This window comes from Hemiscyllium ocellatum, chromosome 9, assembly GCF_020745735.1.
Source record: "Hemiscyllium ocellatum isolate sHemOce1 chromosome 9, sHemOce1.pat.X.cur, whole genome shotgun sequence".
NCBI lineage: Eukaryota > Metazoa > Chordata > Chondrichthyes > Orectolobiformes > Hemiscylliidae > Hemiscyllium > Hemiscyllium ocellatum.
Window position 1 is genome coordinate 84,863,828 of NC_083409.1, and position 23,323 is coordinate 84,887,150.

The 23,323-nt window shown below is 39.2% G+C and overlaps 1 protein-coding gene across 1 annotated transcript; it reads right to left on the reverse strand.

Moving 5' to 3' along the window:
• Positions 1–5,978: 5,978 nt before the first annotated feature.
• On the reverse strand, positions 5,979–20,805 carry bsnd (barttin CLCNK type accessory subunit beta). The gene is made up of 4 exons (XM_060830535.1): positions 20,333–20,805; positions 13,251–13,354; positions 7,042–7,296; positions 5,979–6,473 (listed from the first exon to the last, which is right to left on the reverse strand). The coding sequence occupies exons 1-4, from the start codon at positions 20,507–20,509 to the stop codon at positions 6,032–6,034; spliced, it is 978 nt and encodes a 325-aa protein (XP_060686518.1). The 5' UTR covers positions 20,510–20,805; the 3' UTR covers positions 5,979–6,031.
• Between the last annotated feature and the right edge of the window lie 2,518 nt (positions 20,806–23,323).

The window sequence follows — 23,323 nt, forward strand, 5'->3', positions numbered from 1 at the left end:
TAATTAGATTGGTTCCTGAGATGTGAGAGTTGTCCTATCATAGAAACAAAAACACAGGAATATGTCAATTAGTCCATTGAGCCTGCTCTGCCATTTAGTTAAATCATTGCTGGTCAACTACAACAGTGCCATTTTTTTAGATCTATTTTCATTGATTTGGTTGGTCTATAGAATCTATCAATTTCTACGTTGAACCTATTCAGTGATTTAGCTTCTATTACCTTCTGGGATAGAGAATTCTAAAGATGCTCAGTCATCATCTGAGCGAAGAAATTCCTCCTTATCTCAGGCTTAAATGCTCTGCCCCTTATCCTGATATTATGTCCCAACTTTTAAACTCAACAACCAGGAAAAACAATTTGTCCACACCAACCTTATCATATCCTGTAAGAGTTCTGCAAATTTCAATTAGGCCACCCATCATTCTTGAAAACTGAAGGGAATGTAGACACAATTTCCCCAAACTCTCCATATAAAACAATCTCACCAGCCCGGGGATTCACTTGGTGAATCTCCATTGCAATGGCTGGTCATTGTTCTCTCTATGGCAAGTACATCTCTCCTACAATAAGGACACCAAAACGGTACACTGCGTTCTAGGTAAGATCTCACGAAGACTCTATACAACTGCACTAAGACTTCTGGACTCAAATTCCACTTGCCTTTGGAATTGTTGAGCCTGCATTAAATGTTTAATGACTCATGAAAACAAACATCTAAGTCTCTTCTGAAGCTCTGAACCATTCGTCCTTTAAGAAATATTTCGTCTTTCTGTTTTTTTTTCCTACCAAAGTGCATTATATCACACTTATTCACATTATATTCTATCTGCCATGTTCTGACCCATTTACTTAGCCTGTCCAATGTGTCTTGCAGCTTCTTTGCAATTTTTTGATAACCTGTGTTTCCCACCCAGTTTGATGTCATTAGGAAATATTGCAATTAGTCCCCACATCCAAATCATTTGTATAGGTTGTGAACCATTGTGGACCGAACACGGACCCTTGCTGTATTCCATTAGTAATAACCTAGTCTTCTAAGAATGATCATTTTTTTCCTACTCTCTGCTTTCTGTGTATTAACCAAATCTCAATCTACACTAGTATATTGCCTCTAATCCCCTGAGCTGTAATTTTATTTAGTAATCTCTTGTGTGGAACCTTATACAAAGACTTCTGATAGTGCAAATGCACCACGTTCACCAGTTCTTCTTTAAGAATGCTGCAAGTAGTATCCTCCAAAAACACCAAGAATTTGGTTGAACATAGCTTCCCTTTCATAAATCCGTGTTGACTCTGACTCCATCTTTTTTTATTTCATACATTCTTAATTTTCTTCCCTAGTTTGTATTAGCATTCTATTTTCCTGATGTTAATCAGTTTCTTTGTTTTCTTTTGATGGGTTCTAAGTTGCTCCCAATCAATGTACCACTTTTTTTGGCACCCTTACAAGCCACTTCCACTCTAATGCAATCTTTGAGTAATCTGTTATTTTGTCCTTTTAGATTTCTTTAAATTCTAGCCATTGACCATCTACTATCAAATATTTTAGTGCATTTTCCCAATTGCCAAAGCCAACTTCTACTTCATGTCATCATAATTTTCTCTCTTCAAATTTAATACTGCAGTTTCAGAATAAACTGCATAGAATTTTATATTAAGTTTGAAATGCAGCCATATTATGGTCATTATTTCTCAGGATTGCTCCCAGTTCCATGTGCACTACCTGACTGGTTCTTTTGGAATGCCTAGTAGTCACTTTCCTTCCTCCATGGTCCTGGCTTTGGTGTGACCACCTTTTCAAATGGGCTTTCTCAGCCTTGTGGATGCTTTACTGCTCAGGTTTTTGCAATTGGAGATACCTTCTGTACATATGTTTATCTAGGTCACTGATAGAATCCAGGAATTCCCATATAGTTCAGGGTACGCATTCCATGTGACTGAGCTGGCCTCCCCACCTTAACTGTATTTCATTTACAGTAACTTCTTAATTTTACTTAGCCTTAACTTAATAAGTACTAAACCCTATTAGAACTCTTAAATCAGACTGATACTTAACACACCTAACTAGTTGCAACAAACCTTTACTTCAAGCACTTTTGTCCTACTGTGCACCAAAATCCCACCTGAACCTAATTTGTTACTCACTCTGTTTATGTTTCAATTAGATGTAGTCTCATGACCTCTCGCCCCTTTACCGTCTATAAGAGGCTGAGTAAATTGGGTATGTACACTCTGGAGTTTAAAAGGATGAAAGGTGATCTCATTAAGACATTCAAGATTCTAAAGGGACTGGACAAGGTGTCTTTTTCCCTCTGGGTTGTGAGTCTAGATCATGGGAGTTCAATATCAGGGGAAGGGCTAGTCATTAATAATTGTAACAAGGAGAAATTTCTTCAAATAATACATTTTGAATCTTTCCAATTCTGTACCCTTCTGGGTAATGGGGGCTCTCTTGCTTCTTATTTTTAAAACGGAAACAGACAAATATTTAGAGGGTTGGTCTCTGAAGGCACCAAAGGATATGGACAGCAGATGGGAAAATACAGCTGAAGACAAGGGTCAAACATAATCGTATTGAATGGCAGTGCAAGCTCAAAGGGCCAAATGCTCCACCCCTGCTGCTATTTCGGATGTTCTTCTGTATTTACAGAGAAATATTGCAGACCACAGTCAAATCCTTGAACATTGAGTGTGAATCAGATGTAGAAGAGCACACATGAAAATTGGTCTTCTCAATTTGATTTTATGCTTAAGAAATGGGCATAATATGGATTAATCTCTCCTCCATGGTGCTTTTTGTTTAATGCAATAGCAGTATGAGGCAAATCTTGTTTGTTAAAGTGCATACTGTTTGAGGGAAGTTATTTACTTTAACATGGTTGCAGTTTGTAAAGCAGGGTAAATGCATTATACATGTATCATATAGGATTTCCCACTTGAGGTTGTGAAGCAAGAGTTTAGGTTGTAGTGGATCAATTACAAACCATCACTAACCAATGTCACAAGCCTGTAAGAAAAACAAATTGGACATTGGCATGATAAAACTAGGTCAGTTCAATTAAAGCTTTTAGAAGTGATAGTTATCCTGTCTGTTGGATGTAGAATGCTATACTCAGTTTTCGACCTCTCACACATTATGGATTGTGAGATTCTGTAGAATATCTGGAGGAGGGAAGGGTGCAGATAGAGTTTTTTAGGTTTCTTCATTATTCCAGAATATGGACTTTTTCCATTGGAGGAATGTGGCCTTCAAGTGGATCAAATGAAATGTCTTAAATAATGAAAGATAAATCCTGTCAGTCTATAAGTTGTTTAAGGTAAATAGGGATAGGAGAAATGGGAGGGGCATCAGCATGAAATCCACGCAAAAAAAAACTTACCTATATAGAATGCATTTAACACAGACGTGTATTTAAAAGTTGATCACCAAATAGAGAAATGGAGATATTAAATAGAATGACCAAAAGCCTGGTTTAAAGAGAATAGCTTTTAAAGACACATTTAAATGAAGAGACCAAGGTTGAGACTTCACCAACTGCCAATGGGACTGGCTGGATGGACCATTTGTTCTTTTCCTGTCCTTTTTTGTAATTTCATACGTATGTGCTCATTTTCTTGCATTGCTCTTTCTATATTACAGATGCAGAACAGATCTCCCATAAATTTCCTCATATTCCATGGTTCCTTAGAGCACAATTGAGCAGTCCAAAGACATGAAACCCTAGCTGCAAAGCAAACATCAGAAAAAAATGTAGGTAAATAAAGCAAAAGCTTTTCAAATACAGTTTTTATTTTGAAAATGCTTTTCTCTCCAAAGTTTATTTCATGTCTTTGAATCTGTCATGCTCTCCTGCTATTTATTGTTGCTGTCATATATCTTCATTTGTTAAAGTCTGACTCAGTATCACTGCATCTTCTTGACCTGTATGCTGCAGCATATAATCATTTTTTGCAACTCATTCAGCCACCAGAATTTCAGTATTTCCCAGACATCATGGCCACAATATTGCATGCCCTACTTGCCCATCAACTGAAGAACTACTAAACACTTACAAGAAAAATAGTGCAAAATACCAAATCTCTATTTAAAAGTGAATCCCAATCATTAGTTAAAATGCACTTCCCCGAGATGACCATTGGCACCAATTGAATACTTTGTCTGTCTTGTTCTTTCTTTTTGTTTCCAATCATTCTGTAGCTTTTTAAAAATTTGTTCATGAGACGTAAGTGACACTGGCCAGTCCAATATGTCTTGCACATCTCTAGTTTCCCTTAAGAAGGTGGTGGTGAGCTGCCTTCTTGGACCACTGCAGTCAATGAGCTGTACATAAGCTCACAATGCTGTTGGAGTGGATGTTCAGGATATTAACCCAGGGACACTGAAGAAACAGTGAAATACTTCTAAGCAGAGGTGGTGAGTGGCTTGGAGGGGAACTTGCAGGGGGTCGTGTTCTCCATGTATCTGCTGCTTTGTTCTAGATAGAAGAGGTTGTAAGTTTGGAAGGCGCTGTCTGGGGAGCCTTGGTAAATTAATATCAGCTGCCAGCTCACAGGAAGTGATGACTTTACTGAAAAATTGTTCACTTCTGTTTTTGGTAGTCAAAAATACATTTTTATGTTTAATTTTGTGTTCATATATAGCAATATTGCAAGCAATTAACAAAATGAAGATGAAAAATATAAAGAGTTTATTTAATGTCAAAACCATCTACTGGTTAGAGCTTTTTAAAAATATTAATTATCTTGATGTGTAAATGCTTCCAAGTTATTCAATTTAACTCTTTACTAAGTATAAAGCTGACTTGATAATATTACGAGTACAGAATGCATTAAGTGTAGAAGGCAGTAAGTGGTAATTGTACAGGAAAATGGAATACGAAGGCTATGTATGACAGCAGAAGTTTCCTATTCAGATTCTATCTGATGAGGAGCAAACCTGGAGTTAGGTGAGTCAGAAAATTAGCTATGGGTACGCATCACTTGCATATTGGCTCAGTGGTTAGCACTGCTGCCTCACAACGCCAGGGGACCTGGGTTTGATTCCACCTTCGTGCGACTCTCTGTATGAAATTTGCACATTCTCTTGTGGCTGTGTGAGTTTCCTCCCACAGTCCAAAGATGTGCAGATTAGGTGAATTGGCCATTCTAAATTACCCATAGTGTTCAGTGATGTGTGGTAAGGTGGGTAGGCCATGGGAAATGTGGGGTTACAGTGATTGGGTGGGGTTCTGGGTCTGGTTGGGATGCTCTTTAGTGGGTTGGTTTGGACTCGATTATCTGAATGGCCTACCTCCATACTGTACAGATACTATATTCTATTCTAGCAGTTGTTACCTCCGCTGGAGCTTTCCATTCAATCTGATAGTGACCAATTAATACAACTATCCAAATGTGATAAGGAATGTATAAATTGCATGGTAATGGTAGAGTGATGTCGTTGCTTGTGCTTTCCCTTTTGGGGCAGAGATCCGGTGCCTTGCTATTTCTGTCCAAGCCTAAATTTCCAAGGTCAAGATTGGACCGTTAAGAGGAGCCCACCGGCATGAAATTCTGGTGGTGTCACATCAATAGAAGAGGATCTGTGAAAGCACCTATGACAGGGAAGAAGTCCCCTGAATTTTGGAGTGAGGCTTTCCACTGACATCTTGACTGAGGCTCAGGCAATTACTTTGGATCCATGTAGAAAGGAGCAAGGGGTGCTACAAGATATTCGTTGCCACTTAACACATGGTGACTCCAGGAAACATGGCAAGAAATACACAAAGAAATTCACCAGGATCTCCAGCAAAGATGAACTTTGACAGTTCGCAATATAAATTATATGAATGAATATTCTGAAATCTTTGATTAATAATTTAAGGAATGAAAGTTGCAATTTGCATTTGACTTTTTTAATAGAATAAAGTTGTGATTCAAATTTATAATTGTAGTTAACTTGTTTTCTTTTTGTAAGAGAATTCAACACTGATGGTATCACTCGGACAATCAGAAGGAATTACAAATCCTTAGTATTGAAAATGATGCAGATTTTACACAGAAATTTCATCGCAGCGAGATTCTTCTTGTTCTGATTCCTCAGAAATATAAAGATTTATTCCATTCATTTCATCACATATCCCATAAAACATATCACTTGCAATCTGGTCTTCTTTTTCCTGACTGTCCCTGGATGCTGGTTGCTCAAATTTAAAAGGTGCTGCAGTTGCAATACTTGTGGTATTTTTGTCATCACTCTCCGAAGCACTAATAGCTAGCTGGTTATGCTGAGCTGAACAGTCAGGGGAAACGGCGTCAACTAAGGTGACATTTTCATTCTGAGGTGGTTGGCTCTGGCCTTTGTTTCTAGAGGAAGGGGGGAGGACTGACCTGTGCCTGTGAAGTGCCAAGTTGTTTGACGGAGATGAATTGATTGCGGTGTCGAAGTCTTCCTTGAATGTGGCAAGGGGTGCCTCAGTGCATCCTCTTCCCTTGCTGCAAATGGATAGAGACAGGAGATTATTGGACTGAACATTGACTATTAATTTTAGCAATTTCTATATAAAGCTGCAGTAAGTCTCAAAAGATGTTAACTGAATGTGTAAAGGTGAAAGACAGGATTATATGTTTCAGAGTATTACTGCTACAAACACGCACTCTTGCACAATCATACAGAGACCCCAAATGGCAACATGAGCTAGTTCATGTAAAAGGTCAAGCCACACAAACTGTCTATAATGTCTGAGACTCAGAACCATGAAAATATTGGAAGCAGACTTTAAATTTGAAATGGGTTTCTTCAACAAACATTTGACAAAATTATTCCTTTTAAATAATATTATTGTGGTATCTAAAATTTCACAACCTTTGAATGATTAAATTTGAGAATTTGGGTTATGCAGAGTCTTTCCTTAATGAGGATAAAAGTGCTTTTTTTCTGAACTATCCATCTTCAAATGTTTACTTAATCTATTCAGGAACTTGAGCACATACATATCAGAGGTCTGAAGAGAAGTTTGTGAAATCAAGTGAAAAATACATATTAACAGGAAAGACAGCTCACGTTCCAGCAGAAAGGGTAATGTCGTTGCAGCTAGAACTGGTCTCCCCATCACTCTCTGAATCTCTATGGACCAGAACCTCTGCCTTCACAGAAGATTGACCTTCATCCAAATGTTTTGACTGGAGTGAAGTGGGAGGCGAGTTCACTTCAGATGAGTCTTCCACCCCGCTTATGTTTTGCTGGATTTGCCCATAAGTAGGCAGATTTTTTGCATACTGTTTAGCTTCTTCACAGGAGGTATACGGACTCTGGGAGCTGAAAAAAAACCAAAAATGTTATATTATAGTAGAAGCTCTGAAAACTTTGTCTTATTCTGGTCATTTGAAAAGCTTGGAAGTTGTGTAACAAGAGTCACAAGATTGGGTGCGAGATCTGAGTTGTGATTATGACGATATAAAACTTCTAAGCTTTGAAAGAGGACATTTAAAAGTGACTTTATAGTTGTAAAATGGTAAACAATTATAAGTAATCCACAAATTACATTAAATTCAACCATAATTGTAGGAGAAACAGATATAAACCAAGATTAAGAAAGGTCAAGTTGAAGTTTGGCATCTGGTTATTATCACATAAAAAGAAATAAAACAAGACATGGGAGTAAATTTCTGGAATGCTGAGATATAAAAGCCTTTCCTTTCCTTTTTCACTCTCCTAATCTTAAGTATCAGGAAATTCCCATGAATAACTTTATAAAGATTGTAGCGCTCCAGGAATGCATGCCCTTTGCTACAACATAGAACTCCAAGCTAAATTTGAGGATTTCTCTGATGCCTAAGAACAGGACTAAAATATTAACTCTCACTATAAATAGTAATTTGACACAGAATTTGTCACCACAAATTCAGATCAAGTGAAAACTAATGCCAGAACATGGCCTTCTGTCCCTGGCCTGCTGCAGTGCCCATGAAGCTCTGTGTAAACTTAAGCCTCAGCACCTTATCTTTCTTCTCATACTAAGGCTTTCTAGACTCAACTTGAGTTCAACAATGCTGCCTCCATCTTGATCCCTGTTTTTGTTTTGTTTTTCTGGTTTGGTTTTGTCTTCTTTCTTTCTTAATCCCTTCATATGGCATTCTAATGGTTTTTAGGTAGCCATTTTATCTTCACTTGGGCAAACCTCTGTTTCTTTACCATATCCATGACCACATTATTGCCATCATGAAATATTTTGTATTTAATCTCCCTGACCTCTACGGTGCCCTTCTTTGCTCTTCCTGACCATTTCCCCTTCTACTGTCTTGAAGACTCTTGGAGTTCATTTCTAGTGAAAGATTATCTACCTGACATATTAACTTCCACAGACACAGCATGACCTGCCAGGTTTGCTCCAGTTGTTTTGTTCGTATTTCAAATTTTCATCAACGGTAGTATATCGTCAGTAATCAACCAATACCTTTCAAATATTGTACAATGAAAATGTGTATGACTTAGCCAGGTCTATTATCTCTTTTTACCCATGAGTTGTCTCATCAATGTGGTTCTACCTGTGCGCTGCCAGTTTAAGGTATCATTTACTACTTCAGTTACCCTAACCTAAAAATTTATGGAGAATATACTTGCCTAAGCTCTATCTTACTCATTTATACAAATAGGAGAAAGTGAGGACAACAGATGCTGGAGAATAGAGTCGAGAGAGTGGTGCTGGAAAAGCACAGCAGGTCAGGCAGCATCTGAGGAGGAGGAAAATCGATGTTTTGGGCTTAAGCCCTTTGTTCATTCCTGATGAAGGGCAAATGAGAAAGACAGACAAAGACAGTGGGCACATGGCCTGTAAGAGAGAGAGAAAGAAACCTACATTGCTGACTGATACAGCAGTGCATCTGCGCAGTTACTGCCTTGCTGGCTATCGGAGTATGTCCAAGAAAACTTAATAAACAGCTAAATTCACAACTGATCTCAGAGGAAACTGTGTGGAAGAGGTCACAGCACAGAAACCGATAAGTGAATAATTTTAAGTATTGCTGTACATTGACAATATTAAGTAGAGTCGGTTCTTTCTTGATTATATACTTTTATTAGGATCTGTCTCTTGATTTAAAATTTAAAAATATAAGCCATAAGTATTAAGTTAGCCCGGAAGAGTGTTTTGTAAAGCAATGAGACGGTGCTATTTTCTGGGTCTGTACATTGGAAGGAACGCAATGGCTTTTAGTAGAGTGATTTGCTCTTCTTGTCGGATGTGGGAGTTTCAAGAGAGTTTAAGCGTTACAGAGAATTATATCTGCAATAAATGTCGTTGGTTGTGAATGCTGTCAGATCAAATGGATCGGTTAGAGCGACAGTTAGAGGCAATGAGGAAGTTACAAAAGCAAGGGGGTGTGACAGATGGGAGTTATGGGAAGGGAGAAAAGCTGCAGATATATAGACAGGTAGATGGGTTAAATCCAGGAAAGGTTGAAGAGGGAGGCATGCACTACAGGAGTCTTCTGTGTCTATCCCTATTTCAAACAAGTATGTTGTTTTGGAAAATGTAGGGGGTGATGGACTTTCAGGAGAATATAGCATGAACAGCCAGGTTTCTGGTATCAAGACCGGCTATAATGTAATGAGGGGTATGTCAGGTTCCAAGTGATCGATTATGTTAGGGGGTAGTCAGAGGCACAGAGAGATGTTTCTGTGGCCAGCAGCGAAAAAACAGAATGGTGAATTGCCTCCCTGGTGCCAGGATCAAGAATGTCTCAGAGAAGGTGCAGAATGTTTTCAAAGGGGAGAAGGGCCAGCAGGAGGTCATTGTACACATTGGAACCAACGACATAGGAAGGGAAAAGGTTGTGATTCTGTGGTGAGAATTTGGAAAGTTAGGCAGGAATTTAAAAAGGAGGTCCTGAGGGGAAGTAATATCTGGATTAATCCTGGTGCTATGAGATAGTGAGGGTAGGAATAGGAAGACAGAGCAGATGAATGCATGACTGAGGACCTGGTGTATGGGAGAAGAATTCACATTTTTGAATCATTGGAATCTCTTTTGGAGTAGATGTGACCTGTACAAGGACGGATTGCACCTGAATTGGAATGGGACTAATATACTGGCAGGGAAATTTACTAAAGCTGCTCAGGAGGATTTGAAGTAGAAAGGGCAGGGGGTTGGGACCCAGGGAGATTGTCAGGAAAGAGATCAATCTGAGAATGGTACAGTTGAGAAAAGAAGCGAGTCAAACAGTCAGGGCAGGCAGGGACAAAGCAGAGAACAAAGTGGGACTGATAAATGACACTGCATTTATTTCAATGCAAAGAGCCTAACAGGGAAGGCAGATGAACTCAGGGCATGGTTAGGAACATGGGACTGAGATATCATAGCAATTACAGGACAGGGATGGACAGGACTGGCAGTTAATGTTCCAGGGTGCAAATGCTACAGTAAGGATAGAAAGGGAGGCAAGAGAGGAGGTTGTGTGGCATTTTTGATGAGGGATAGCATTACAGCTGTGCTGAGGGAGGATATTCCCAGAAATACATCCAGGGAAATTAATTGGGTGGAACTGAGAAATAAGAAAGGGATGATCACCTTATTGGGATTGTATTATAGACCCCCTAATAGTCAATGGGAAATTGAGAAACAAATGTGTAAGGAGATTTCAGTTATCTGTAAGAATAATAGGGTGGTTATGGTAGGGGGTTTTAACTTTCCAAAACTAGACTGGGATTGCCACAATGTTAAGGGTTTAGATGGAGAGGAATTTGTTAAGAGTGTACAAGAAAATTTTCTTATTCAATATCTAGGTGTACCTATTAGAGAAGGTGCAAAACTTCACCTATTCTTGGGAAATAAGGCAGGCAGGAACTGAAGTGTTAGTGGGGGAGCACTTTGGGGCCAGCGACCAAAATTCTATGAGTTTTAAAATAGTGATGGTAAAGGATAGACTGGATCTAACAGTTGAAGTTCGAAATTGGAGGAAGGCTACTTTTGATGGTATAAGGCAAAGACTTTCAAAAGCTGATTGGAAGCAGATGTTCGCAGGTAAAGGGACGGCTGGAAAATGGGAAGCCTTCAAAAATGCAATAATGAGAGTCCAGAGAAAGTATATTCCTGTTAGGGTGAAAGGGAAGGCTGGAAGATGTAGGGAATGCTGGATGACTAGAGAAATTGAGGGTTTGGTTCAGAAAAAAAAGGAAGCATATGTCTGATATAGACAGCAGAGATCGAGTGTATCCTTAGAAGAGTACAAAGGCAGTAGGAGTAAACTTAAGAGGGAACTCAGGAGGCAAAAAGGGGTCATGAGATAGCTTTGGCAAATAGGGTTAAAGAGGACAAAAGGGTAAGTAGGGAGCGAATAGGGCTTCTCATAGATCAGCAAGGTGTCCTTTTTGTGGAGCCACGGGAGATGGGGGAGATACTAAACAAGTACTTTGCATCAGTGTTTACTATGGAAAAGGAAATGGAAGATATAGAATGTGGGGAAATAGATGTTGACATCTTGAAAGATTACAGAGGAGGAAGTTCTGGATGTCTTGAAACGCATAAAAGTGGAAAAATCCCCAGGACCCATCAGGTGTCCCCTTGAACTTTGTGGGAAGCTAGGGAAGGGATTGCTGGGCCCATTGCTGAGATATTTGTATTATTGATAGTTACAGGTAAGGTGCCAGAAGACTGGAGGTTGGCTAACATGGTACTATTATTTAAGAAGGGTGGTAAGGACAAGCCAGGGACCTATAGACCAGTGAGCCTGATGTAGGTGATGGGCGAATTGTTGGAGGGATCCTGAGGGACAGGATGTACATATATTTGGAAAGACAAAGAGTGATTAGGGATAAACAACATGGCTTTGTACTTGGGATATCATGTCTCATGAAGTTGATTGAGTTTTTTGAAGAAATAACAAAGAGGATTAATGAGGGCAGAGCAGTGGACGCGATCTACATGGACTTCAGTAAGGCGTTTGACAAAGTTCCCCATGGGAGACTGATTAGCAAGGTTAGATCTCATAGAATACAGGAAAAAGTAGCCATTTGGATACAGAACTGTCTCTAAGGTAGAAGACAGAGGGTGGTGGTGGAGAGTTGTTTTTCAGACTGGAGGTTTGTGACCAGTGGAGTGCCACAAGGATCGGTGTTGGGTCCTCTACTTTTCGTCATTTACATAAATGATTTGGATATGAACATAGAAGGTATAGTTATAAGTTAGCAGATGACATCAAAATTGGAGATATAGTGGACAGCGAAGAAGATTACCTCAGATAACAACGGGATCTTGATCAGATGGGCCAATGGGCTGAGAAGTGGCAGATGGAATTTAATTTAGATAAATGTGAGGTGCTGCATTTTGGGAAAGCAAATCTTAGCAGGACTTATACACTTAATGGTAAAGTCCTTGGGAGTGTTGCTGAACAAAGAGACCTTGGAGTGCAGGTTCATAGCTCCTTGAATGTGGAATCGCAGGTAGATAGGATAGTGAAGAAGGTGTTTGATATGCTTTTCTTTATGGTCAGAGCATTGAGTATACGAATTGTGAGGTTATGTTGCAGCTGTACAGGACATTGGTTTGGCCACTTTTGGAATATTGCGTGCAATTCTGGTCTCCTTCCTATTGGAAGGATGTTGTGAAGTTTGAAAGGGTTCAGAAAAGATTTACAAGAATGTGGTCAGGGTTGGAGAATTTGAGCTGTAGGGAGAGGCTGAATAGGTTGGGGCTGTTTTCCCTGGAGTGTCAGAGGCTGAGGGGTGACCTTATAGAGGTTTATAAAATCATGAGAGGCATGGATAGGGTAAATAGACAATGTCTTTTCCCTGGGGTGGGGGAGTCCAAAACTAGACGGCATACGTTTAGGGTGAGAAGGACAAGATATAAGAGGGACCTAAGGGGCAACTTTATCACACAGAGGGTGTTGCCTATATGGCATGAGCTGCCAGAGGCTGTTGTGGAGGCTAGTACAATTGCAACATTTAAAAGACATCTGGATAGGTTTATGAATAGGAAGTGTTTGGAGGGATATGGGCCAAGTGCTGGCAAATTAGACTGGATTAGTTTGGGCTATCTGGTCAGCATGGATAAGTTGGACCAAAGGGTCTGTTTCCATGCTGTACATCTCTATGGCTATGACTCCTGCCCCTTGGAATGCTGCCTAACCTGCAGTGCCTTTTCAGCACCACACTCTCAGCTCATTTATACAAATTCTTGAAAAATTTCAATAAGATCAGGAGTGTGCAGAGAATTGCACATCTTACCACCTGAAACATTTCAACATTTATAATCAAGATTTATGATCAATTACCTTGATTTGAGAGGAACCTCACACTCTGATATGGAGCCTGGAAGCTGCTGTTTTTCTGGAAATAGGTGCTCTGGTTCTGACTTGATAGGTGGGATATGGGTCGCCTATAAAAGAAGTCTGTCTATTAGAAAATTACATTTTAAAAATCCACTGTAAACTAATGTTGTCATTAAATGAGAAAACATTCACCCTTTAGCTCACTATAGATGGAAAATTGTGCACATCAAATACATTCAACTTTCGAAAATATATATGACAATGTACAAGATTGAACTGACCTGTCCTGTACCAGTTAAACTTTCTTGTAACGTATTATCTCTGTGTAATGAGGGGAAAAGCTGAATCACTGGCGCATTCTACTGTTCTGGGAAACAATATTATCCAGCTCCCATTCCTCGGTGTCATGCTCCTCATTAACTACTTGACAAAAATGTTCTTCCTCCTGTACCACACATTGCTATGTTGACCTTGAGAAAGAAGGATGGAAGCTAGCAATTGGTGAACATTACTGTCTTGGGATTAAGAAGACAGAAATGAATGGAAAGTTGTGGTTTGTGGTGCTTCTCAAGGATGACACAGATGTTTAAGCAATGCCCTTGCACCAGTAAAGTATTGCCAATCTTGTCAGATCCCAGGGTGAGTTTAGTGCCTCTCTCAATCTACAGAGCTGTCTCCTTAAAGTGAGTGATGGTACCTAACATTGAGTATCCAGTCTGTGGTAGGCTTTTGCATCATCTTGTTGATCAAATGAACAAAGTTAGGCTTTTGGTTAAGGAATAGGTGTAAATTAATTTAGAGTTGTGTATGCAATTGCTGTGAGGGGAGCCACAGTACAAGGTACTGATCTGTGATCCTTCTTACCCAAACAGCATTATGCAGGATTAGTTGTGTATGTATTTCTGTAAAAGTATGAAGAAGGTTGCATATTGGTAGAAAAGAAAGAACTCTGCCCTGGTAAATGGTGGAATTTGAATTCAACAAAAAAAGTCTGGAATTAAGAGTCTACTGATGACCATGGACCCATTGTCGATTGTTGGAAAAGCCTATCTGGTTCACTAATGTTCTTCAGGGAAGAAAACTGCCATCCTTACCCAGTCTAGTCTACATATGACTCCAGACACAGAGTAATGTGGTTGACTCTTAACTGCCCTCTGGGCACTTAAGATGGGCAATAAATGCTGGTGCAGCCAGTGACATCCTCATCCTATGAATGAATAATAAAACCTCTACAATGTCTGAATTTGCCTGCGTTATGGGTGAATTGGTGGAACTATTCTGCAGGATATTCTGCACCTGATTTTACTATTAGTTTTGTATTTTGGATGAAAATACAATAGGATAGAATAACACATATCTTCTGGATATAAAGTTGCGAAATGGAAGTTTGGGTCCTGCTGTGTTGCAGAGACCATACTAGATGTATTTACTCACAATGCCAAGGTCTAAAATGGAACTATGGGATAATAACCTTTCAGTTACACAAGATCATGTCATTTTTGGGGATGCTGCATTTAAAAGAGAACTATTGAGATTGGCTGTCACCAGCTGCCTTTGGGTTGAAAAGCTGCCCTGAGAAAGCTTTTCATCCTAGAGTTGGAGTTTGTCACAGATCTAAGAGAAGGCAGTTGCATTCAGACATATGGAAAGCCTGCAAGACAAGATAAGTTTCTCTCTTTTTCACACCCTGTGAATAGACCAAAAAAGCTGATGTTTCAAGTACTGTACCTGAAAAATGGAACTTAGAACAGAAGCAAAGACCTAGGTCCAACTGACTTGACTGAGGATTTTCTACCATTCTACAGACACCAATATGATATCACCACCAATGGCCAAGAGAATGGTGTGAAAGTCATCTCATTTCACAGTTTGGACTGTTGATCCACAGAACTTGTTCTTTTTTTGCTGATGTTTTTCATCTATGATACTTCTGCAGAGCTGTCTACCTCGACTGTCGTAAATGTGAGCAAATGTGTGCATTTTAAAAAAATCATTCACGGAAGTGGACAAACAATGCCAGCATTTATGGTCCACCTCCAGGTGACATTGAGAAGATAATGGTGGACAGACTATTTGAACCACTGCAGTCCTCTTGGTGAAGGTAGATTGACAATGCTTTTAGAAAGGGAGTCCAAGCAGTTTAACCCAGTGACACTGAAGGAACGGTAACATTTTTTGTATTTTCTTTCTTCCTACCTCCCCTCCTTGGGCTCCATCGGTGATATCGGGGGTGAAGCCAGCAAGGAATCCTGTCCTCAAGGTGAAGCCAGTGCGGACTCCTGTTCTTGAGGTGAAGCCAGTGTAGACTCCCAGTCTCAAGGTGAAGTTAGTGCAGACTCCCAGTCTCGAGGCTGAAGCCAGTGCAGACTCCCAGTCTCGAGGATGAAGCCAGTGTGGACTCCCACTCTCAAGGTGAAGTCAGTGAGGACTCCCAGCCTCGAGGTGAAGTTGGTGCGGACTCTCAGCCTCGAGGATGAAGCCAGAGGGACTCCTGTCCTCGAGGTGAAGCCTGTCATAGAGTCATAGTGATGTACAACATGGAAACAGACCCTTCGGTCCAACACGTCCATGCCGACCAGATATCCCATCCCAATCTAGTCCCACCTGCCAGCACCGGCCCATATTCCTCCAAACCCTTCCCATTCATATACCCATCCTTTTAAATGTTGCAATTGTATTAGCCTCCACCACTTCCTCTGGCAGCTCATTCTATACACATACAACCCTTTGAAAGAAAAAGCTGCCCCTTTAGTCCCTTTTATATCTTTCCCCTCTCACCCTAAACCTATGCTCTCTAGTTCTGGACTCCCCCACCTAGGCAAAAGACTTGCCTACTTATCCTACCCATGTCTCTCATGATTTTATAAACCTCTATAAGGTCACCCCTCAGCCTCTGACCCTCCAGGAGAAACAGTCCCAGCCTATTCAGCCTCTCTCGATAGCTCAAATCCTCCAAACTTGGCAACATCTTTGTAAATCTTTTCTGAACCCTTTCACGTTTCATGACATCCTTCCAATAAGAAGGAGACCAGAGTTGCACGCAATATTCCAACAGTGGCTGAACCAATGTCCTATACAGCCGCAACATGACCTCCCAACTCCTGTACTCAATACTCAGACCAATAAAGGAAAGCATACCAAACACCTTCTTCACTATCCTATCTACCTGCGACTCCACTTTCAAGGAGCTATGAACCTGCACTCCAAGGTCTCTTTGTTCAGCAACAATCCCCAGGGCCTTACTATTAAGTGTAGAAGTCCTGCTGAGAGTTGCTTTCCCAAAATGCAGCACCTCACACTGACCTAAATTAAAGGTGCCACTTCTCAGCCCATTGCGGACTCCTGTCCTTGAGGTGAAGCCAGTGCAGACTCCCAGCCTCAAAGTGAAGCCAGTGCAGACTTCTGTACTCGAGGTGAAGCCTGTGCGGACTCCCAGCCTCGAGGATGAAGCTAGCTCAGGTTTCCAGCTTTGAGGTGGATCCAGAGTGGCCTCCTGGCCTCGACAGCCTTGAGGTGAAGCCCCGTCTGCTCCATGTTCCCTGCTTGGAAGGACTGTAAATTCTGAACTTTTATGCCTTTATTCATCTAATGTATTCCTAAGATTTTGTACCTATATACCTTTCGTACCTAAGGTGGCATGAAGGTTTGTAATACTGGACATTTGATTTCTTTATGTTTCTAAGTTATTCATAAGAATCTGTACCAACGTACCTTTGTACCGAAGATGGTGCCTGAGGCATTGACTTTGTAAATTTAAATGTACTCAAGCGGGTACATGTGACAATGAACACAATTTGAATTCTAATTCTAAAGTCAGGAAGACTTGGAGGGGAATCTACCAGTGAAGGTAATCCTATGGATCTGCTGCTTTTGTCTTTGTAGGTGGAAGTGGTTGTGGATTTAGAATATACTGTAGGAGCAGCCAGAGTGAATTTCTGCTTTGGATTTTGTAGATGGTACAAACTGCTGCCCCTGAGTGTCAGTGGTGAAGGAAATAAACTTTTGTGATTGTGGACACCTTTTCTACTTCCACAACCCCTTCAGACAGGGAATTCCAGATTCCCACCAACCTCTGGATGGAAAGATATTTTTTTCTCACTTTTTGAGCTTTTAACTTTCTTATTGATGTTTGTTACAAGGTTATGATTATGTCTTGAGCTAAGTATACTTTTCCCTGACAACAAAACCAAGTGTCAGTGAGCAGGTTATTCCTTTGCAAGTGCTGGTTAATAGCACTGTCGATAGCCCCCTTCCCTCCCTTTGCTGATGATTGAGAATAGACTGTAATTGACCAAGTTGGATTTGTCTTGCTTTTAGTGCACTTCACATACTTTGGAAAGTGTCAAGTAGATGCCAATCTTGTGGCAGTAATGATGAGGAAAGGTCAACAGAGCAGCAAGTGGAACCCAGCTGGACAATCAATGTAAGTACTAAAGACTTTTAGCATAACCTGAATTCTATAACACTTTGGGGTTAAATTAAACTTTGAACTATTTGGTCAGAACTTTAATGAATTAATTGTCTCATTGAGAATGACTATTTGTAGAAATGTCATTCAATGCAATTTGCTTTGATCACTTTTCAATGATGTGTCTTGATTATACATTTTATTCTGTTTACAAAGCAAACTGCTTTTCTGTTGTTTATGCTCCATATCATTACTGAATAACAGTGACTTTTTCACATGTCAATTATTCCTTAAACTGGTATTTACCTTAACTATTGAAAAATATGAGATTCATCTTGTATCATGTGTGCTTGGTTCTAATGTCACATATTAATGTCACTAATGCATTATGCCTGCCACAGTGATAATCATTTTTCACATCACCCAAAACTACAACTTGTTTTTGTTGTAGTATGATAATAAACCTTACTATTTACTCTTACTGCTGTTTATACTTCCCTGTGATTTATCATGGAGTATCCTGCATCTTCACTGAACGAAATAACTGTCATAACACTGTATCCCTGCACTGGAATTTTCTACTAATACATTCATCAGCTCATACTTCCTCATTCAATTAATTCAACAGGAAACTATCCTGCAAGCAACAGCTTTTTCTCCCACTAATGTTAACTTATTACAGAATGTAGCAATCACATTTTTCAGACTAACATGCATCAACCATTTATATAGCACCCCGATATATTGAAAAATGTTTTTACTAAGTTAATTACTCTTTGCATTGAGCCTCTTATACATGGAAAAAATGAGTTACTATTTGAATATACACTGAGACTTTACAGTTAATTTTGAAAAATACAGGATATGGGGCTTATGTAGTTTTCTAATTTTCTAATATTCTAATATTATAAGTTTGCGTCACTGTGGCTTAGTTTGACCTTTGTTAAGATTGACTCTCATTCCCTATTAAAAGTGGTAACTGTCTGCCAAAATGTAGCAAGTTAAAAGTTTTCTTAAATTCTGAACCTTATGTCAAATTTTGGTGCTTCCCATAAATGTGACAATTATCATCTGCCCCACACAAACTTAGTGCAAAGGATGGACGCAGCCATATTGGGGACTGCCACCATTGTGCTGACTACAGCAGGTAGCTCCTCCAGATTGAATGCTGTTACAAATGTCAGTGACTGTTAAGACCAGCCCTCGTTGGACTCTGTGCAAAGCAAGTTATTTTAGCAGTGGGGGAGTGCCAACAGCTGTACACTGATGTTCATTAAAGTATTGGGTTTGCCGACAGGAAACATGATCAAAATTATATTTTATATCAGATAGCCGCTTAAGAAGCACCTTTGAAGGGGCAAAATTTGGAAATGTGCACTTTCCCTGCTCCCTTCACCACCACCTCCACCCAGAGTCCAATTGAATATTTAGGACTATCGCAGACACTTCAGCATCTTGCCACGACCTCCAGGAATTTGAGTTACCAAGGCTTGACCCTGTGACTTCTTGAAAATCTTGATTCTTGATTTGATATTGTTCCCCTTCTACTGTAATTAATATCGAGAGTTGTAATGGTAATACTTGTTCTGACTGTCTCCAGAAATTGCAATCCTATTTCTTGGAAAAAGAAGAGTTCTAATTTGCGTCAGTAATGGTGTAGCATTTCTTTCTTCTCTGCCGTAGGGAGTCAGTCTTGTAACTGTCTTTCTGTTCTCTCCCTTCTCAGCCGCCAGAACTTGATGTAGTGTTCCAGCAAAAACATCTGGAATATATTAGCATTATTACAACTAATCATAAGTATGGCTATGTTTGATTTTGCAAGATCACTAAATACAGATAAGAAAGGCCACATTTGGCCCATCCATTCCAAAATACTTAACACCTCCGCTGGAGCAGTTAAACTACAGTGTCATTTCATAAGGATTTATCTGACTTACACACAGTAGCTTTGACTATATTATGCAACATTGTATTAGTTTATTGATGCTGTTGTTTATTGGACTCTTGACTCCTAATAAGGATTAGGAGTCAAGAGTCATACTTAACGCAGGATGTTTTGTCGCATTGACAATGCGAACAAATGTAAATTGTGACAGCGTATGGTGTAAAACATGTTTTTGTTTAAAAAAAAAACAAAGCAGTTAGTTCCCACTTGTTTTGTTCAGAAACTGGAAATTTGATGACTTCCTTCAGGGTTCCTCACAAAATATTTCCAGTTAACTTTGCCGTCCTAAAGAGAAAGGCTGGGTTGAATGAGGCACCATTTTAACAATAGGATTACATAACTATCCCTGTTATTACGGTAAGCAACTCTGTGAAAGATCTGAGAGTAGTTTTAAGAGCTTAATCTTTACAAGGAACCATAAATGCTGGCCTCGTTTTTATTCTGACTAAACAATGAGAAGCATTTTTTATGGATTCCTCCCCCCCCCCCCACCTCAGCACCAAAAACAATAGTGTCAACAAAATTGATTGCCATTTAACAGGAGTCAAATAAACACCTTACTTTCACTATTTCCTGATTGTTTCTGTCTTTTGGCCTATTCTTTCTGTATCTGTTCTCAATAGTTTTCTCTCCAACATTTATTGTCTCTTGCGATGAAAATACTTCCGACCCTTCCTGTTCATTCCCCTAAAAACTTGTCCCTGTCTGGAAAGGATTATTTAATTCCCATACCTTAGGATAGCACTGACAAATGCTCCAGACAATCCCCACGACGATCATCAGAATCCCGATGGAAAAGAAGGTTGCATAGACCCCAGGCTTATCCACATTCATTATGAACATTCCAACTATGATCAAAAAGAATCCCAGAACAATGAGGCCATAGCGAAATGTCTTCTCTTCTGCCATCACCAGCTGACCAGTTGGTGCACTTTCAGGGGAACATGTACCTTTTTCTTACATGCGCAGGTAAACCAGCTTCACTTTGAATTTAAGATCACATAGTATGATATGTCTTGCTCCAATTTCATCAGTAGGCAGCACTGTAGCTTTTACCTCCTTTAAATTCTGTTGGTCTACTAGTTTAGATTAAACACAGCTCAGTCCTGCTCAGGTTTTTTCCAGTTAGCTCCAATGAACACAAACAACTTCATAAACTCACGTATCACTGGACTTTTATAGCCGTTAGCTATAACCTTCCCTCCAGGCATTCAGGCATCAGGAATGTACAGTATTCAATAACTCTCCATATTGCAATAACAAAGATAAAATGGCAGCACTGAAATTAATACATCCTTGTTTAACCATAAACAGATTTATGAATTTAGTTGTATTTAAAGAAAAGACGATATCTTATATTTTATGGGCATTTTCTTTACTGAAGTAATTAAAAGGTAAAATGGACAAAATGTTCAGAGTTACAGGAATGTAAGTAACTTTTGAAGTCTCGATCAGCTATTTGTATTCAAAATATTTAACCTTTCAAACTCTGGGTAATTTTAATCTGCATATACTTGCCTGCTGAATAATTTGCATGCAAAATTATAACTCCGCAAGACCTTGTCTGATTTACTGTTAATTTTTGATATTTTAATAATTGGAATGCCAATAATGTGCTATTGCACAATCTGTTGAATTTGTTCACCCCTTGTCCTATATTCCATTACCACTTATTTACAATGATAATAAAGCTGCCTCCTGTTTATCAGTCCATCTCACAGCCCTTAAGAGCTGTAGCTGGGAACAACAGGTGACTTATAAAAATTTTCTGTATTTTAAATAAACTCGAGTGAGGAGGACATGGGTTTAAGCTGCCCTCCAGAAACCTGAACATATTATTTAGTTTGAATTTTTGGAATCCTGTGCCAGCAGATGTACCATCTATAAGATGAAACATTAAACCCAGAACTCATCCCTATTGTGGTATGAGCAGTGGTGTTCTTCTAATACCCTGGCCAAAATTTGTTTCTTAACTATCATCACTCAAACATCCCGAGCAGTTTATTGTGTTACTGTTTACCAGATTGTGTCATACACAATCTAATTCCCTTTATTACCAAAGTGCTGCACTTCAAAAGTCTTAATTGGCTGGGATACACTTTGGAATTTGTGAGGTAAAGCAAACTGTTGCATGTATATATATATATATATATATGGAAGATTTTACTTTCTTAAAGGTCTACTACATTTATCACAATATTGCAGCAATTTAATACAGAGGAACCTCAATTATTTGAATGCCATGGACAGGGAATATTTTGTCAGATAATCAAGTGTTTGGACAATCGAAAGCCAGATAATACAGTTTAGCTGAGCATCTGGACCATGTGATCTTGCCAGATAATCCCAAATTTGGATAATCGAATGCCAGATAATCGAGGTTCCTCTGTACATTGATTATAAAATATAAAAATAAATCATAAAATATTGTATTTTGTATTTCCTACAGTGATGTTTTAGTTATGTTACTGGATTAATAATCCAGAGAGCTGAACTAAAATGGCAACATTGAAACTAATCCATAGAAAGTGAGTTCAAATCACACCATGGCATTTTTGGGAATGTGAGCTCAATTTAAAAACAGCTGAAAATAATGAATGGTGCCATTAAAAATGACCATGAAATATAAATTATCATTAAATTTTTAAATATTTCTCTTTAATCTACTGTTCTGACCCATTCTGTCCAATTTAAACCCATGTTTAAGGTGGTTAACTCCCCTCTGAGGTCAACCAAGTCAGTCATACCAAACCACTAACTGGACAGCTAGACAGATGGGCAATAAACATTGGGTTAGCCCAAGTCTGAAAATTGAGAAAAAGACTGTTCTGCTCCCTTCCACTGACTGTCAGATACATTCTGACATGCCTCACCTCTCATATTCCATTTTCTTGGTTGTGTTTTGTCAAAGCAATTCTTTTGCGTTTGCTGAATCTCCTGGTGAGATTGTGATCTTTGTTCTCCAGTCTGCATGGACTCTGCATTTCCAGTTTTCTTTTGCTTTTCGTCTTTGTGCACAGAAGCAACGTTACTCTAGGATCCATAATGACAATGAAAGGCTTCTATAAAATGATAGTTTATGTCCATACTAAAACCACATGGCTTGCAGTTTTACATGTGTTTTTAACTGCTGTGGATACTAGAATATCACCACTTCTTTAAAATGAGTTATATATTAGTCTTTTTGATTGAGGGCTTTAAGAATTACAGTGATTGTTAGCCCTGAATTTTTTTTTCAGGTCTGCATTTTGAGATATGCCAGCCAAAAAGTTATAATTAAACAGCTGACCTTTAATATCCTGACCTCTCCCTAATTCCATGTTCATTCATACTTTCACTGCAGGTGAGGTTCTGCTTCACCAATTAAAGGATGCCTGTTTCTGAGGGGGGGGGGAAGAAAATGTCATCAAAGCACAGTAAATTACAAGGATTTCTTTATCACGTCATTCCACCTTCATTTTAAGAGCTGCTTTTGGAGAAAGAATCCAATAAAAGCTTTGTAGCCTCATCTGAAAAATCAGTGCAGTCCTCTTTCAGATTAGGCAATTGGTTACAAGATGAATGACTCTAAATATCGTGCAGAAATTATCAATAGATATGCTGCACTGTACCAGCAAACCCAATGTTTTGTCATTAAAAAGTTGTACTACCTCCTAAAGTTTGATAAAATAGAAAACCTCAGTAAAACTTTATAATGTGATTCATTCAGAATACAGTTACATA

Excerpts from the sequence above, each read along its gene's own strand:
- bsnd (XM_060830535.1), bottom strand. The coding sequence starts at position 20,509 with ATGGCAGAAGAGAAGACATTTCGCTATGGCCTCATTGTTCTGGGATTC. Across the intron at positions 7,297-13,250 it reads GAGGTTCCTCTCAAATCAAG|CTCCCAGAGTCCGTATACCT; the intron begins GTAATTGATCAT and ends GTTTTTTTTCAG. Across the intron at positions 6,474-7,041 it reads ATTACCCTTTCTGCTGGAAC|CAAGGGAAGAGGATGCACTG; the intron begins GTGAGCTGTCTT and ends ATCCATTTGCAG.